This window comes from Solanum verrucosum, unplaced genomic scaffold (genome assembly GCF_900185275.1).
Source record: "Solanum verrucosum unplaced genomic scaffold, falcon-dt-bn FXZP01000064.1, whole genome shotgun sequence".
Lineage (NCBI taxonomy): Eukaryota > Viridiplantae > Streptophyta > Magnoliopsida > Solanales > Solanaceae > Solanum > Solanum verrucosum.
In genome coordinates, this window is record NW_026020144.1 from 13,286 (window position 1) to 32,544 (window position 19,259).

At 33.0% G+C, this 19,259-nt stretch overlaps 1 protein-coding gene and 1 pseudogene across 1 annotated transcript; one reads left to right on the plus strand and one right to left on the minus strand.

Annotated features, from left to right (window-relative positions):
* Positions 1–5,058: 5,058 nt before the first annotated feature.
* LOC125827824 (transcription initiation factor TFIID subunit 7-like) lies at positions 5,059–17,498 on the minus strand. Its single transcript, XM_049507171.1, has 6 exons — positions 17,098–17,498; positions 9,007–9,117; positions 6,597–6,730; positions 6,402–6,521; positions 5,976–6,049; positions 5,059–5,520 (listed from the first exon to the last, which is right to left on the minus strand). The coding sequence occupies exons 2-6, from the start codon at positions 9,113–9,115 to the stop codon at positions 5,364–5,366; spliced, it is 594 nt and encodes a 197-aa protein (XP_049363128.1). The 5' UTR covers positions 9,116–9,117; positions 17,098–17,498; the 3' UTR covers positions 5,059–5,363.
* LOC125827624 (uncharacterized) lies at positions 12,644–17,451 on the plus strand (annotated as a pseudogene).
* Positions 17,499–19,259: the final 1,761 nt, after the last annotated feature.

Here is a 19,259-nt window from a genome sequence, read left to right on the forward strand (position 1 = left end):
GGATTGCTATTACTAGGATTACTGCGTTATGAGATTATGGGGAACACGTGTACCCTAGTTATTTCTTTTATCTTGATAACAACCAAAGTTGAATCTAATTACTGATTACAATATTAAGTCTTGCTATTCGTTTCACACAAGTACAACCCCCCTTTTTATTACCTGTTTCTGGAAATAATTTGACTAATTGAATATAATTGTTGGTTAAAAGTAAAGTCTAAACCATTTTCCTCGTGGGATCGATCCCAACCTACAAGTTGGGTTCTTTACTTGATAACGATCGCTTATGCTTCTGAAAGGAGGTGTAATTTGAGCGTATCATAGTTCACCATCTTTTTTGGTGATCCGGAATTCCGACCTTATTTTTATCAAAAATTTTCATGGACGTCGGTTAAGACCTTAGCTATGGAGACAGTTTGCCCTCACGACTAAAACGACCCATTTTCAAGGACAAACGAGCCCCAGAGCTGGTAAACCCTCCATTTTGCCGATTTTCATGTGTTATAGTTCACCATCATTTTTGGTGATCCAAAATTCCGATCTCATTTTTACCGAAACTTTTTAGGGACATCCATTAAGACCTTCTTTTTGCTAAAAATTTTCATGGACGTCCGTTAAGATCTTAGCTATGGAGCCAGTTACCCTCACGACCAAAACAACCCATTTACAAGGTCAAACAAGCCCCGGAGCAGGTAAACCCCCCATTTTGCCAACTATCATGTGCTATAGTTCACTGTCTTTTGTGGTGATTCGAAATTCGACTTTATTTTTGCCGAAATATTTTATCTTCGTCCGTTAAGACGTTATATGTGGAGCCAGTTGGCCCTCACGGCCAAAACGACCCATTTTCAAGGTCAAACGATCCCTGGAGCAGGTAAACCCCCAATTTTACCAATTTTCGTGTGCTATAGTTCACCATCTTTTTTGGTGATTCAGAATTCTAACCTCTTTTTTGCAGAAAATTTTCATGGACGTCAGTTAAGACCTTAGCTATGGAGCCAGTTAGCCCTCATGGCCAAAACGACCCATTTTAAAGGTCAAACGACCCCTAGAGCAGGTAAACCCCCAATTTTGCCGATATTCGTGTGCTATAGTTCACCATTATTTTTCGTGATTCAGATTTAAGAACTCATTATTGTCAAAAATTTTCATGGACGTCCGTTAAGACCTTAGCTATAGAGACAGTTGGCCCTCAAGGTCAAACGAGCCCCATAGCATGTAAACCTCCCATTTTGCCAATTTTCTTGTGTTATAGTTCACCATCTTTTTTGGTGATCCTTAATTCCGACCTCATTTTTGCCAAAATTTTTAATGGACGTCCATTAAGACCTTAGCTATGAAGCCAGTTGGCCCTCACTGCCAAAACGACCCATTTTAAAGGTCAAATGAGCCTCGGAGCATGTAAACCCCCTATTTTACCAATTTTAGTGTGCTATAGTTTACCATCTTTTTTGGTGATCCGTAATTCCGACCTCATTTTTGCCAAAAATTTTCATGGACTTCCATTAAGACCTTAGCTATGGAGCGAGCTGACACTCAGAGCCAATACGGCCCATTTTAAAAGTCAAAAAAGCCGCGGAGCAGCTAAACCCCCAATTTTGCCAATTTTCATGTGCTATAGTTCACCATTTTTTTTTGCTGATACGAAATTCCTACCTCTTTTTTGCCAAACAAATTTTAGGGATGTCAGTTAAGACCTTAGCTATGTAGCTAGTTGGCCCTCACAGCCAAAACGACCTATTTTCAAGGCTAAGCGGGCCACGGAGTAGGTAAACTCCATATTCACTATCTTTTTTGGTGATCTGGAATTCCAACCTCATTTTTACCAAAAAATTTTATGGACGACCGTTTAGACCTTAGCTATGGAGCCAGTTTACCCTCACGGCTAAAATGACCCATTTTCAGGGTCAAACGAGCCCCAGAACAGGTATACCCCCATTTTGCCAATTTTCGTGTGCTACAGTTCACCATCATTTTTCGTGATCTGGAATTCCAACCTCATTTTTATCAAAAATTTTCATGAACGTCCATTAAAACCTTAGCTATGGAGCCAGTTGGCCCTTACGGCCAAAACGGCCCATTTTCAAGGTCAAACAAGCCCCGGAGCAGGTAAGCCCTCCATTTTGCCAATTTTCGTGGGCTATAGTTCATCATCTTTTTTGGTGATCCAGAATTCCGACCTTATTTTTGCCAAAAAATTTCATGGACGTTAGTTAAGACCTTTGTTATGGAGCCAGTTGGCCCTCACGGCCAAAACGGTCTATTTTCAAGGTCAAACGAGCTCCGGAGCAAGTAAGCCCTATAGAAATGTATTATTCTTTTTGGGATTGACTAAAAAGGAAAATAGGTCACATAGATTGGGACAGAGGGAGTAGTAATTTGAGGCACTGCAAATTGTAGAAAGAATTAATAAGATGATCATGACTTGCTAGGCTTCGGCTTCGGTGAATTCTTCAATGGCTTATCAGCAACAAGACGAGGAGATGAGCGGGATTTTGACCATGGAAACCAACTTCCTGCAAAAGAAGATATATCATCTTTTCTTATCACAGCTTTTTTACTCAACTTACATGCATGTTCATACAACTTTTTGGTGATACGAGAATATCTTTTGCTAAACAATATCAGTTGATCTTTGTGAAAAAAATTGTCTCACCAAAACCATGTCTGTGTACAAGAACAATTTTGAAGTCATACTAATAATTTGAATCTCCAAATTTCAATTGTGCCACATAAATCGGATGGAGGAAGGGAGTATCTTTTAGTACTCCAATTAAAGAAGGTTGAAAGAAGCAAGTTAAAGGAAAAATAACACACATTTCTTTCACCTCAAAAGGAAAAATTAAGTGACGCTATTTTACATGGCATCCATGCACATAAATGACTCGACCCTACAAACAGTCTGCAATATTCAATCTACCTTTGCAAACCATGAGACTGAATATCAAATGTAATTCACTCAAAAAAAATATACATATACACTTCAATCAATAATTACAAACCTCTGCCGCTACTACTACTGGATCTAAACCCACCACCCACCACCACTTCGACGACCTATAATATTCAAAAGAAGAAATTTGAAAACAAAAACTGGCTGTAAAAATGGCAGACTCAAGCTGAAGGGCTTGGGTTTATATAAGGGAGTGGGGTTGGAGTAGCTTGAGGAACAAGATGGATTTCTATTGGCCAACATGTGCTGGAATTTTTCTTCCGCGACACTCATATTTTAGTTTTTTTAGGGGGGTGGTAGGGGGTGGGTGAGGGGGGTCGAGGGTAGAGGTGAAGAATTGAAATTTTGAAGTTGAAATATTTTTTAAAAACAAACTTACATTTTTTTGGGGGGGTGGGGGGCTAGTAGGAGTGGGTGGGGGGAGGGTTGGGTAGGAGGTGGGTGGGGGTGAGGGGTCAAGGGTAGGGTGAAAAAATGAAATTTTGAAGTTGAAAATATTTTTTAAAAACAAACTTAATTTTATTTTTTTTTGGAGGGGGGGGGGGTAGGTTGGGGGGTTCAAGGGTAGGGTGAAAAAATGAAAATTCGAAGTTGAAAATATTTTTATAAACAAACTTAAATTTTTTTCTTTTTGAAGGGGGTTGGGGTCTGATAGGGGGGCAAGGGTAGTGGGTGGGGTAAAAAAATAAAAAATTGAAATTAGAAATATCTTTTAAAAATAATTATTAATATTTTTTGGGAGGGGGTGGGGTAAACAATTTGAATTTAAAAACAAGCTTTAAAAAAATTTTTTTTTTTTTTGGGAGGGGGGGTGATTGGGGGGCTGGTAATTTGAAGTTGGGAGTTTTGGAAAAAAAAATCCTTAAGTTTTTAAGGGAAGTCATTTACCTTAAATTTGAGGAAAATGAGTTGATTTGGAAAACATTTAACCCAACCAAACATGAGAAAATTGGAAAACATTTTCCGGAAAATGTTTTCATTCATACCAAACACACCCTAAATGTCATATATATTTTCTAATATATCCAAGATACTCCTGCAATCCAAATAGATACCTACAAAAGTCTAAACTGATCAAAATAAAAGAAGAGATGATATTTCGTCCGTTTCATTTTATGTGACACTATTTGATTTGGATTTAAAACTGAGAAGGAAGACTATTGAAACTTATGATCTAAAACAATCCTTAGAAATTTGTATAGTTATAAAACATTTCATTGGATGTAAAAAAAGAAATTTTGAAATTAAATTATTTTTAATTATAGTAAGGTAACATTCTGTATAAGTTTATGTGGTCAAGTTTTTCTTTTTGACTATATTAGTTCAATTCTTTTCATTCGATTTCTGATCATTTAAGAAGAAGAAAAATAGGGCCAAAATTAGGAGTATATATATAATATGTTGGACTGATTTTATTTGTCGTCTTTTCATACCAACTGAATGGATAGAGAGAGATTCATATGGTAATTCTCAACTACGAGATTTCAGTGTATTTTATTCTTGTGCATAACTTCATAATATTTTGCTAGATATCATATAAATGCTTTTGGAATTTAAAAAAAAAAATCTGCTTACATACCGAACACAAAAAGTAAGTACAAAACACACTTATTTTTCAAGAAAATATACATGGAAGACATTTTCCTTGGCACCAAACACACCCTCTAGAGTTTCTTTGGCTTTAGGCTCAACAACATTAACTTTTTCCTTTTCAACTTGCCTATTGTGCACTCACGAAACAGTATTCATTTGTTTGAACATTGGAACAGAAACGAGAAAACATAGTAATCTCACAGTTGAAAAACTACAACTCTGTCAACACAACTCAAAGTCTTCAACACAAATTTGGTCAGCATAGCTACGCATAAAAACATTTTCACCTTCTGCATGCATTCAACTCAAGATATATAGATATAATATTGCTAAATCAACACCCATTGTCACAAATCTGACTCTGAACTCACAAGAAGGTGACCTAAACATCAAGCTCTCGAGCCTTACACGATTTAGCCTTCTCACTGTGTTCCTATACTTCCATCCACTCTCTCAAGTCTCATCAAACACAGCAAATTTACCGACTCCAACCTCTCAGGGTGTCGAAGTTATCAATTTTGCAATAAACATCTTCTTATCTTAGAACAAAATAAGCGAATTCAATACATCAAACTGGAGACAGACCATCACTTTACAGAACACAATTTGCAATTGTCATGCTCGCATGTCTGAAGTAGACTTTGCAAACTGTTATATTACAGCGATATTCAAGCCTACTCGATAAGACAACTGCATTAAAATACAAGAGCTAAAGTTTCTAATAAATTCTGACGGCAACTAACCAGAAGTGCACTACAACAATAGCAAAGACTTGGTAGCCACTATAACAATAGCAAAGGCTGGAAAATGTCCTCGGCTATATTGAATCATCAGAATCCTCAGACTCAGTTCTATCAGGATCCTCACCAGCTGTCCCGGGCTCGGAAATGTCAGGCTTTGTTGCAGGTTGTGCCACTTTCTTGTTCACATGGCGTGCACTTGCTTCACCTCCTTCCACTTGCTCAACAACTTCTATATGTAATCGATTAGTTAAGGAGTAACAGAAATGAGAAAGATGAAATTTAGCAAGTCCTCTACGATGATATTGAAGTTCTAATTTTTACTTTCAGAGCGTGAACTTGTTCTTGTTTACAAGGGCCTATGCAAACAGAATCTCAGGAAATTTTCTGAAAGCTCAAAGCATCAAAGTTTCCCTGACATTACCACGAACCTCTTCCTGGTAAATGGTCAAACAGAAATTTTCACAAGTTTTTTCACCAGCAAAAGCTGTCCAACTTATTGTGGTTTACAAGCTAAAAAATGTCAATTCACCAACAGCATATCTAGGATTCGTTAAAACTCGCAGTTCTAATTTGTCAGAATATAGCCTATATAAACATTTAAAATAAGTGTATTTAGCTACTTCCATTCACGTATATTGACCACGTGTCATTCTATTTAAACTAGAGGAGAAAGCAAATATGAAAGGATATCAATATTCTCAGCTGTTCCACCAGACATTATGTTCTGCAAGTCTTTATCAACACGCCGAACAAGCTCAGGCTGCCAAAAGTATAACAGGCACATTATAAGTACAAGGATACATACCAGAAAAAAAAGGTGAAATATAAAACTAGAAAAGGACGGATCAAGGGATAAGGAGAACTCCACTATATTTACGAACAGATTTTATTCCAATTCATTTATCGGCAGAGAAGCAGATAAACTGAGAAGCTTCAGGTAGAATAAGCCCCTATTTGCTTTCACACACATACCCCAAACCCTCCAAAAAAACAAAAAAAAAAGACATACCCCCATTCCACATAGTAGACAGCCCACCCCTGACATTCTCTCTATCGGGACAGACTAGAAAGTAAATAAATGAGAGTTTTTCTCAGGAAAGTAAGATTGTTACATTAAGATCTGGCTCTCTCCGAAATCTTCGTCTTCGTGCATCTCTCATTGGAGGTGTGAGGCCATGTCTATATTCCACCACATCTGGAACAGGATCACCTTCTTCTCTCACCATAATCATCTGTCAGATCAACAAAGTTTACATAATCATGTTCATATAACTGAAGGGAAAAAGAAAGATTAATCCCAACCCTACTTGACCAATGTCTGCGGATTTAATGAGCACGTTGTCATCATAAGTTTTGTACGACTCCACTATGCAAGGAAGATTCAAAAGTGATGCAGGAAAGTGCTCGTCGCCTATGACAAAACTGCCCGTCTTTCCATCCTCTGAAAAGAACAAGACATTTTTAAAACGCACATACATGAACTATGATACGATGCTTAAGAGATAAGTACTACAACAACAACATAGACATATAATTCCACAAGTTGGGGGGCTTGGAAGGGTAGAGTGTACGCAGACCTTACCCCTACCTTGGGAGGTAGAGAGGTTGTTTTCGATAGACCCTCAGCTCGCGGAAAAGCATATCAAAGCAGATCAAAAAAGAAATAATCAGAAGTTAATAATTCATGGAAAAATACAATAAAAAGCATGGCAAAGCATTCCCAAAAAAACAGTAACTACAACAAAATAGTGCATAATCAAAGTACAAGAGACAGTAGAGAGTAACAGATGACTATATATCTTCATCTACAAAGTTCAAGAACATGATGCAATGGTTGGCATTTGAGTCACATTTGAGTTGCAAGTCAGATATCACGGTTAATCTCGTAGGATAGTCGGGTATTAAATAAATTATAAAAAAGATCCAGAAAATCTGGTACTTTACCCCAACTAGCACCAAGTAATTTGTGGACATTGACAAGTCTCTAGAGCTAATTCTTAGTTGTTGGTACATGAAACCTTATACTAATTGTCTCAATGCAACTTGTGAATAAGAACTATTCCAGTAGGATTAAGATTGTAGCAGTGCTTCTTATTCCTTGGTTTTTATTTTTATTAAAGTTTCTTCATAGTCTACCTATAAATGAGAAAAATTAAAAGGCTCCAGCTCTAAATCAATAACCTGATATGAGATCATCTATCTTTAGATTGACGGAGTGACTAGTCTCCCAATACCCCAAACTAAAAACAGAAGATCAGAACCTACCCTACTGTACATACAGTGAGATTCATGCTGCGAAGGAGGAGTAATCAATGAATAACTGTCTTCCAAACTCTTTCACCATTTCAAAAGGATTTGTGTATTCCTCTCCAAAAGGAAGAAAGCAAGAGAACATTACAGCATAGAATACCTATGTCTTACTCCAACTCATTAAGACACACCACAGATATACTTGCACAATCAGCAAGCTATAGATTAAAACAAAAGAAATCAGACAGTACAAGATATGTATGTATATATATCCACACACGCACATCAATTGTGCTTAATATCAATAACTCAGAGTCTCAGACCACAATGTTTTCACTTTTTAGCATATGAAAAAAAGACATAGGTATGGCAGGGCACAATGGGGAAAAAATTCATGCCTTAGAAATCAGATGAAGCCATGTAACTTGTGGACACCAAAGGCTATTAACTTACAAATTCAATCAAAACGACAGTAGAATAAACTATGCTCTATTGACAACTTCACACCCCCATTATTTTGGGACTTCTTATGGGTATTCCAGATAACCTCGGAGAATAAAAGTTGTTTGGAAAACCATTCAGTCTATATTCAATCATCTACATCTCAATCCCAAATCAATTAGAGTCGGATGAATCTTCTATGTATTTTCCCCTCTATTCAAGTAAATTTCATTCCAGTACTAAATACAAGCAGTATAGGGAATCGGAAGAGCTGTCGGGGGGGGAGTAAAAAGGTTCAGCCCTCACGGGAGGTGGCCTAGTGATCAATGAAGTGGGTTGTGAACCATGAGGTCCTAGGTTTCAACAGGTAAAAGCACTAATGATTTCTTCCCATTTGTCCAAATTTTGGTGGAAAGAGTTACCTAGTACTTGCACGGTGGGAAGTAGCAAGTACTTGTGGAATTAGTTGAAGTGTACACAGGTTGGCTCGAACACCACGGTTATCACAAAAATAATAATAAAAGGTTCAAGGAATGACAATACGAACACATAAGAAGCGAAATATGGAAGGACTATGGTTTCCTTTTTTAATAGATGATGCAAGAGTATTATAGATGTGAAACAACATAAAAGGAATGTTGGTGTGAAGTAGGACTAATTTAAATCTAAAAGAGTAAATGCCAACATGTCAATTAATTGTGTCAAAAATTATAAAGATAATGGCAAAAAACACACTAGAAATGTCACGTTTTTGCGAGTTTTCTACCTGAACTGTCCGGTACTCACTTTTCCTACCTAAACAATCACCAACTACTTACCAAAACACACCTCAACTATTAGTTGTTTCCTTTTCTTACCTTAACAATGGTCATATTTCAAGTAATAAAAGGGAACAATGAACACCTGATAGTTCAGGTATAAAACTCACAAAAACATTATAGTTCAATGTATTCTTGACCATTAACTTAAAACTATAAGCTCCTCCACAACAATACTTAGAACTCCAAAAGAAAAAGTAAAAGTTACCAGAAAAAGACAAGTCCAGTTTGTCTTCTGAAGAAGAATTTTCACTTAAAAGACGGTCAATTCGCTCAGCAACAGAAGGTGGAACCCTCAGAATAAATTGCTCATCCATGGCTGCATAAATTAAGAAGAAAAACTGAATCTTTGACCAAACAAATTAACTTCAGAAACACCCTAAAACTTAATTTTCTACTTTCAATATAGTAACCCTTTTGACATCACTATCTTCTCCACAAGTATCATTCAAGAATCATACAATTTTCAAACGAGTAATTTCTACTCTACTTTGAATAAAGAATCAAAATTTTGAGAAATAGATCAAACAATTCCTTCTCTTTAACAGAGTAAATTGATAGAATTCTCACCACAAAATAGATCAATCAAAATGCTTTAGGATTGTTAGTTTTATTTTGAGCTTGATGGTGTAATTCTCCGATACTAATGCAAGGAATAGAAATTTGCTTATTCTCTCCATCAGGGTTTCGAGAAAAATGAGAGAATGAAGAGAGATTTTAATGGAAGAGTCTCGAATTTATGCAAATTGAGATACTAATAATAATTATTTTTTATGATTTTGGTGGTAAAGTTAAAAATATTTTTTAAAAATAATATTATAATTAAAATATTAATAATAATATTAGCAAATTTGATTTAAAAATAATAATAATAATAGTTTTTTGCCTTATGTCTCAACTCTTTAAAACGAGTTACTTTATATCTAGGCTCAAATACAAAACAAAATAGCTAAAAATAAAGGAGTATTTATTATTGGAAGTCGAGGGTACGGATTGTTCAGATTCAATTTATTTATTTTTTTGACAAAGGTAACAGTTTGTTCAGATTCAATATGAAAATTTTGATTTGAATATTTTGATTTACAAATTGAAAAAAACTACGATTAAAATAATCTTGAATTGTATAGGATTCAATTTTGGATTAATTGTTGTGTTTACTGTGGTATTTTGAAATTTTGATTTTGATATTTGAGCCTTTAAGATTAATCATAAAAATTAATGGTCTCAGTTAATCTAATACTCCTTCTATTCCATATTAACACTTTGTTTTGATAGTTGTTACGTATTGTTTCATAATGTATCGTATTATATTGTATTGTGGGGCAATGCACACCTATTAAGAAAAATATTTAAGGACATAAATTAAACCACATTTTCCACCATTGTTTTTTTGTGAATCGTAGATATAACTTTGTAAATAGTGTAATTTATCTCGTAGAAAATATAAAACTTGATTAAAGGGAAGGACAAATATAGAAAATAATTCAAACATTTGTCTTGAGCTTTAAACAATTCAATTATTTTGAACAATAACTCAAAAATCCACTTAATATAGAATAAAGAGAGTAGTTTATTTTTTATCATATATAACTTTCTACAATTATTCAGTTAATAAGGATTGAGGTCATTGTACCGCTTATATCATATAGTTTCATATTATTAATCTTATATTGTAACGAGTAGAATTATAGGATACTAATCTATTGGATTTTTTTAAAATGAACTTATTACTAGCATTTAGCACAAATGATATGGATAAAGCGAAAAATAAGACATGGAATTTTGAATTTTCAGAAATCCTAATATCCATGGTGTTGGATTCAATATTCAATCAAAATCTATAAAATTCAAAATTCAATCCCTAATTTAATTCAAAAAAATTAAATTTTGAATTTGCCTAACTTATGCCTACACACTGCTTATCACTCCGCTAATTAGATTTTCTATTATAAATAGGTAAAAATCATTTACCAAAAATTAATTCATTGAAACTTATACTCCTTAAGAACAAATATATTTTCTAGAAAGAATAATTCAAAAAAAAAATTATCTTACCAAACCTGCCATCCAAACTAAGCTCCTCTTTGGCAATAGATTTTATTGTTGAAATATGATACCTAAAAGTTTGAGTTTATGATTGTGATTTTAGATTTTAAAGTTTTGTGCGTGAACGTCCTAAGAACCTAAAAATGGTCTGAGATAGTTCTTAAGATCTTGAAATTATTTAAAGGTTAGATTTTTAAAATCTAGTCAAATTTTAAAGTCAAACAAATTTTTGAAGTCAAATCTTTAAAATTTTATTCAAAATCTAGTCAAATATGAATATATGTACTTGTTAGTTGTTAGGAGGTTGCTCTACTTACATTATTATACTGTCCATAGAACTTGGGGTACTGGAATAATAAAAACCAAGCATAGAAATTGGTTTTTAAAACTTAATGTTGGTTGCAACTCAATTAGTATGTGTCTCTCAGGATTTGGTCCATAGCCGTACTTTATAAGTGAAATCTCAACAAGAATGAAATCACAATTTTCAGGCAATTTCTCAAATAGGCCATATACTGCTGGTATAATGTTCATTTCATGAGCAAATATTAGTTTCAACAGCTGTGATGTAATCCAAACAAAATTTTAGTTGTCTTATCCCATTATAGATGTGAAGACACGATTATCAAGTTAGAAGTATTTTTCCCAAGGTAATGGATTGATGAGTCTGACTGTTCTTTTGGCACCTTTTATTGGTCAGGTTGTGATGGAGCACCGTTGCTACCCCTTCTTTACATATTTACAAATATTGCTTTCAACATATCAGCTCTCAATCTTATGAAGATTTCATCTACTGTAATTTCATCCCTTGTTGTGATGTCATCAGGTTCTCTCTCGCTCTCTTGCAGACACTCTACACACAATGCTTAGAGGTGTCGATTACATTTGAATTTTATGTAGTCCTATGACCAACCAGATTCTTTTTCCTCTTTTCTTATGTAGTGCCTTTGTCAATGTATCTTCTCTCCATGCCACTGCCATATCTCCCACAAGGTTCAAGTTTGAGCCCTTTTTTCCTTCTCGGCAGTGTTGTCCTTCTCATTGGTCTTATCATGTATAACATTCCACGAACTCAAAAGCAAGACACAGAATTGTGACTCATTTGAATCATTGCAACTGAATCATTCCATACCCTCGACTTCCAATAATAAATACTCCTTTATTTTTAGCTAATTTTTTTGTATTTGAGCCTAGATATAAAGTAACTAATTTTAAAGAGCTGAGACATAAGGCAAAAAACTATTATTATTATTATTTTAAATCAAATTTGCAAATATTATTATTAATATTTTAATTATAATATTATTTTAAAAAAATATTTTTCACTTTACCACCAAAATCATAAAAAATAATTATTATTAGTATCTCAATTTGCATAAATTCGAGACTCTTCCATTAAAATCTCTCTTCATTCTCTCATTTTTCTCGAAACCCTGATGGAGAGAATAAGCAAATTTCTATTCCTTGAATTAGTATCGAAGAATTACACCATCGAGCTCAAAATAAAACTAACAATCCTAAAACATTTTGATTGATCTATTTTGTGGTGAGAATTCTATCAATTTACTCTGTTAAAGAGAAAGAATTGTTTGATCTATTTCTCAAAATTTTGATTCTTTATTCAAAGTAGAGTAGAAATTACTCGTTTAAAAATTGTATGATTCTTGAATGATACTTGTGGAGAAGATAGTGATGTCAAAAGGGTTACTATATTGAAAGTAGAAAATTAAGTTTTAGGGTGTTTCTGAAGTTAATTTGTTTGGTCAAAGATTTAGTTTTTCTTCTTAATTTATGCAGCCATGGATGAGCAATTTATTCTAAGGGTTCCACCTTCTGTTGCTGAGCAAATTGACAGTCTTTTAAGTGAAAATTCTTCTTCAGAAGACAAACTGGACTTGTCTTTTTCTGGTAACTTTTTCTTTTTCTTTTGGAGTTCTAAGTATTGTTGTGCAGGAGCTTATAGTTTTAAGTTAATGGTCAAGAATACATTGAACTATCATGTTTTTGTGAGTTTTATACCTGAACTATCAGGTGTTCATTGTTCCCTTTTATTACTTGAAATATGACCATTGTTAAGGTAGGAAAAGGAAACAACTAATAGTTGAGGTGTGTTTTGGTAAGTAGTTGATGATGGTTTAGATAGGAAAAGTGAATACTGGACAGTTCAAGTAGAAAACTCGCAAAAACGTGGCATTTCAAGTGTGTTTTTTGCCATTATTTTTATAATTTTTGACACAATTATTTGACATGTTGGCATTTACTCTTTTAGATTTAAATTAGTCCTACTTCACACCAACATTCCTTTTATGTTGTTTCACATCTATAATACTTTTGCATCATCTATTAAAAAAGGAAACTATAGTCCTTCCATATTTCGCTTCTCATGTGTTCGTATTGTCATTCCTTGAACCTTTTATTATTATTTTGTGATAACCGTGGTGTTCGAGCCAACCTATGTACACTTCAACTAATTCCACAAGTACCTGCTACCTCCCACCGTGCAAGTACTAGGTAACTCTTTCCACCAAAATTTGGACAGATGGGAAGAAATCATTAGTGTTTTTGCATGTTGAACCTAGGACCTCATGATTCACAACCCACTTCATTGATCACTAGGCCACCTCCGTGAGGGCTGAACCTTTTTAAATATAAAAATAAACAATACCGACCTCCAGAGGTCGGAATATTAAAATTAAAAAAATATAAAATATAAAATACCGACCTCCAACGGTCAAAATATAAAAATCAAGGAAAATAAAAATTAAAGCAAACATTGAACAATTCTAATTTTCTACGGAATGGTAAGAAGGTCGAATTTTCATAATATCATATTTCAAGCACCCAAGATTCACTACTAAAAAAAACAGTGAATACCGACCTACAAATACCGACTTTCGAAAGTCGGTATTCCCTGAAATACCGACCAAATATCGACTTTCCAACTTAGGTCGGAGAAAGCTTGGTCGCTTTTCAATACCAACCTTTGGAGATCGGTATTTACTGACCTTTCAAGGTTGGTTTTAATTTTCAGTCGAAAAATTCATTATTTTATTTTTTGACTTCTTGAGGTCACTTTTATATATTTGTTTATTTTTATTTTTATTATTTCCGTCTTCTGGATGTCAAAATATTTATTTCTTATATTTTGAAATACCAACATTCAGAAGTCGGTATTAATTAATTTTTAATCTTTAAAAAATTAATTTTAATATTTTCGACCTCTGAAAGTCAGTATATTTTAATTTTTATTTTCCGTAATTTTTAAATGTCGACCATTGGAGGTCGATATTTTATATTTTATATTTTTTTACTTTTAATATTCCGACCTCTGGAGATCGGTATAGTTTATTTTTTATTTTATTTATTTTTTATATTCCGCCCTCCAGAGGTCGGTATTGTTTATTTTTTGTTTTATTTATTTTTGAGATTCTGACCTCCAGAGGTCGGTTTTCTGCTACAAAACTGGCAACAAGTTGCTGCAATATTTTTCAACATATACATTAATCTTCTTCAAAATAAACTTCATCCAACTTCAAAATAAACTAAATCCAACTTCAAAATAAACTAAAATACGATCAAACAACTAAACAACTTTTAACTCTAACTAGTTTTGACTTAATTCCAACAACTAAATCTACCAACTAAATCACATTATTTATTTGAACTTATTTAAACAACCAAACAACATTAACTCTTAACTAGTTTTGAATTAATTCCACCAACTAAACCACATTATTTATTTGAACTTATTTCAACAACTAAACAACTTTAACTCTAACTAGTTTTGACTTAATTTCAACAACTAAATCCACCAACTAAACCACATTATTTATTTGAACTTATTTAAACAATCAAACAATTTTTTAACTCTTAACTAGTTTTCACTTAAATCCACCAATTAAACCACATTATTTATTTGAACTTATTTAACAACTAAACAATATTAACTCTTAACTAGTTTTGAATTAATTCCACTAACTAAACCAAATTATTTATTTGAACTTATTTAAACAACTAAACAACTTTAACTCTAACTAATTTTGACTTAATTCCAACAACTAAATTTACCAACTAAACCACATTATTTATTTGAACTTATTTAAACAACCAAACAACATTAACTCTAACTAGTTTTGAATTAATTCCACCAACTAAACCACATTATTTATTTGAAATTATTTCAACAACTAACTCTAACTAGTTTTGATTTAATTCCAACACCTAAATCCACCAACTAAACCACATTATAATTTATTTGAACTTATTTAAACAACTAAACAACTTTTTAATTCTAACTAGTTTTGAATTAATTCCACCAACTAAACCACATTGTTTATTTGAACTTATTTAAACAACTAAACAATATTAACTCAATTTAGTTTTGACTTAATTCCAACAACTAAATCCACCAACTAAACCACATTATTTATTTAAATTTATTTCAACAACTAACAACTTTTTAACTCTAACTAGTTTTGACTTAATTCCAACAACCAAATCCACCAACTAAACCACATCATTTTAAATAATGAGTCAAACTAGCTAGGGGTTAATTAAACTTTATTTGAACCTATTTCAACAACTAAACAACATTAACTATAACTACTTTTGAATTAATTCCAACAACTAAATCCATCAACTAATAGGATCAACTAGTGTTGGTACTTATGCTTAACAAATATATTATTTCTAAATTTCAAGTTAAATGTCAACACTAGATGGACACAAATTGATCTTGCAAGAAAATCAATTTTGTCATCAATAGGATCAACTAGTGTTGGGTACTTATGTTTAACAAACACATTATTCCAAAATTAAAGCTTAATATCAACACTAAATGGACACAAATCGATCTTGCAAGAAAATCAATTTTGTCATCAATAGGATCAACTAGTGTTGGGTACTTATGTTTAACAAACACATTATTCCAAAATTAAAGCTTAATATCAACACTAAATGGACACAAATCGATCTTGCAAGAAAATCAATTTTGTCATCAATAGGATCAACTAGTGTTGGTACTTATGCCTAACAAACACATTATTCCTAAATTAAAGCTTAGTATCAACACTAGATGGACACAAATCGATCTTGCAAGAAAATTAATTTTGTCATCAATAGGATCAACTAGTGTTGGTACTTATGCTTAACAAATATATTATTTCTAAATTTAAATCTAAGTGTCAACACTAGATGGACACAAATTGATTTTTGCAAGAAAATCAATTTTGTCATCAATAGGATCAACTAGTGTTGGTACTTATGCTAAACAAATACATTATCACCTAATTTAAAGCTAAGCCAATCCTCGATGGACACAAACAAATTATCACAAAATTAAAGCTAAGTATCAATACTAGATGGTCACAAACACATTATAGAAAACAACTGTACTTGAACTTTAGAAATTTAAACACATTATAGATAACTAATACTGTCTTATTGATTAAAGGTCTCTTTTTTATGGGAGCATGCTGAAATTAGTTTCAGAAATGTTGTCCACTCGAGGAGGTCAGAAGTTGAGTCCTTATCTATGTGCACATGTTAGCGGTTTCCATACTTCAAAGGTAAAATGGTTTGACTTGATGCTACTACTTCATGCAGCCTTTCTATTTTCATATGTGCATACATAACATTGGCAGGAGTGACTAAATGTTCTTGCTTCTGCCTTGTTGACTTGAATGGCTCTCCAATAGGACATGGCTATTTATACCTAAGCACCACTTGTTAATTCTTAGGTTTCTTGTTTGTTTTATCCAGTGGTGTGTTTGTATATCTTTCAAACAAAGATGGTCTTTACGTAAAATAAATGCAGAAGAGTGCTCACTAACTTCCATACAACGGACTCTTGGGTAAGATGACTGATGTATGTCACAAATTACTTGGGAATCAGTATTTCTTCTTGTTTCCATACAAAGATTGTCTGAATGAACTCTATTGTTTCAGAGTGTCAGTTTCATATTGAGATAAAGGCTCAAGTGAGTCAAGAGTTAATTTTTCTCTAGAGAGTCTAGACTCCTAATAAATCTACATTCACGGACATTGTTTCTCCTTCCATCCCAAGGTTGATTATCTAGTTTTGCCAGTCTCATATCACTAGAGCTTAAATAAATTTGAATAGTTTTAGATTTCTAATATTAGAGTTATTTACAGGCGTGTTTGAGAAATTGTTGGACCATGTAAAAGTCCAGGTAAACTTCAATTTAGCTTTATTATAAGTACTGTTATGTATGTATGATGATTAATCAAATACCTAGATTACTAGAACTTCGCCGAAGAGGAGAGGAATGGAGATGCGAGGGTCTCGCTGTTGTTTTTGTCGTCTTCGATGGGTTCGTCGGTGATTACCTTGCCTTCGCCGGAGTTGGCTGCTCGCCGCTCGCTGGTCAGAGCAGCTGGAGCTTATGTTTGTTGTTGTCGTCTCACTGGAGCGGAGGAGAAGAGAGAAAGAGGCTCGCCGGTCGGAGCTGGTCCTCGCGCTGCTTCTGGCCGGCACGGCCTTCGCTTGCTGGCGAGAATAACAGATCAGAGGCGGCGCCCGGTTGCCGACTGGTTTTCGCGGCTGCTCGCTGGCCGGCGCCGTTCGCTGCTTCGCCTGAGCAGCTAGGAGAATAGATGAGAGGGAGAGATAGGGGAGGAGGAGATGAGAGGAAGATGAAAAAAGAAGGATGGCTCAGGGTTTTGGTTCTTTTGCTTTAAAATAGATAAGACTGAATGACTGAGATTAAAGGATGGGGCTTTTGAGAACTGAATTGAATCAGATAGGCTATAATTGAAAAGTGTTGAAAGGCTATAATTGAAAAGTGTTGAAAGGCTATAATTAAAATAAGCAAATGGCCATAATTGACATGAAATTGAATATAAAATAGAATTGAATAGGAAGAGGGCTATGGATTAAATAAATTGAACAGAAGAGGTTATGATTTAAATGATTTAAGGAGAAATTCAGGAAATGTTATTCAATTAATAAAATACTACATATATTAAAGTATTTTCGTATAAATTAAACACATCTAAATTTAAAAATATTTAAATAAAGTAGTTATTTTGAGTTTAACTATCGATAAATATATATAATTTAATAATAATAAAAATAATTTTGTAAATTAGCGATACTATAATATATAATTTTAGACAAAATCAATTAAGATTTTAAAACTCGTAATATATTTTTAAAATACGTATTTAATCGAATAAGTCGGTCAAAATTGGGTGTCAATAATATATATATATACCTCCTAATTATATAAATTTAATTTTATCGATCAACAGAAGTTTATTAATATCAAATTTAATATATAAATCTCCTTAAATTGATCATCGATATTTCTTTAATTGATAATATATTTCATATCTGAAATTAATATATAAGACTTGATTTGTTAAACTACTCGACGAGTATATAATCAACATATTTTATACTCCGATGAATTATCTTTTACATGTCATTGCCTACGGTATGATCACTACACTTGACATTCATTCAAGATCGAACGTAAAAAATTTGATAGAACTTGCTTTGTATGGTACTTTACAATGTTTTATTGCCTATTTCATAAAATGAAAATTTAGTACTATGCACAATAGCAAAATTATGATTAATAGGAATATTTTAAACAAACCGACCTCCGGATGTCGCTTTTATTAAAAGTAATTAGATTAAATAAAAAATACCGACCTCATGAGGTCGGTATCACATTAAATTGTAAGATAAATAAAAAGTAGTCATGTCAATTAAATAATACTGACATAAGGAAGTCGGTATTTTATATTAATTTATTTTTGAACTTATATAAACCGTCATCCGGTGGACGATTTATTTAAAGTTAATTGAAAATATTAATTTATTAATTTTCTGGAAGTCACTATATAAATATTTTAATGAAAATTAATTTAATTACATACTATTTAATTTTACCGACTTTTGGAAGTCGGTATTATAATTTATTTATTTTTTATTTTACACAAAACTGTCCTCTGGAAGACGATTTAAATAAAATTAATTCAAATATTTCTTTTTTTATATTTAATTGAGAAAAAATAAAATATTTTTATTTATTGATTTATTTAATACCGACATCAAGAGGTCAGTTTTTATTGTAATTCATTTTTTCCGGGAAAAATTCCGACCTCCAGAGGTCGGTAATTGATTTTCCCGCTTTATTTTTCATAAAAACTGACTCCTTGTAGTCGGTTTTCTAAAGTTTTTTTATTTTTTATTCTTTTTAACAATACCGACCTCCGGAGGTCGGAAATTACCGACTTCTATTTGAGGTCGGTAATTTTTAGGTCGGTATTCACTATTTTTAGTAGTGATTTATGGGTTATGAGTTTGTCACTTGACTCATAGTTGGTTGTAGTTACTGAATCTACAATTAAATACTTGTACATTTTATTGAATTTCTTGTTTAAGCA

What these genes read in the sequence shown, in the direction of transcription:
- LOC125827824 (XM_049507171.1), bottom strand. Translation starts at nt 9,115, where the DNA reads ATGGATGAGCAATTTATTCTGAGGGTTCCACCTTCTGTTGCTGAGCGA. An exon ending in ACTGGACTTGTCTTTTTCTG is followed by an intron (nt 6,731 to 9,006) that starts GTAACTTTTACT and finishes TGTTCTTTTCAG; the next exon opens with AGGATGGAAAGACGGGCAGT. An exon ending in AATCCGCAGACATTGGTCAA is followed by an intron (nt 6,522 to 6,596) that starts GTAGGGTTGGGA and finishes TTGATCTGACAG; the next exon opens with ATGATTATGGTGAGAGAAGA.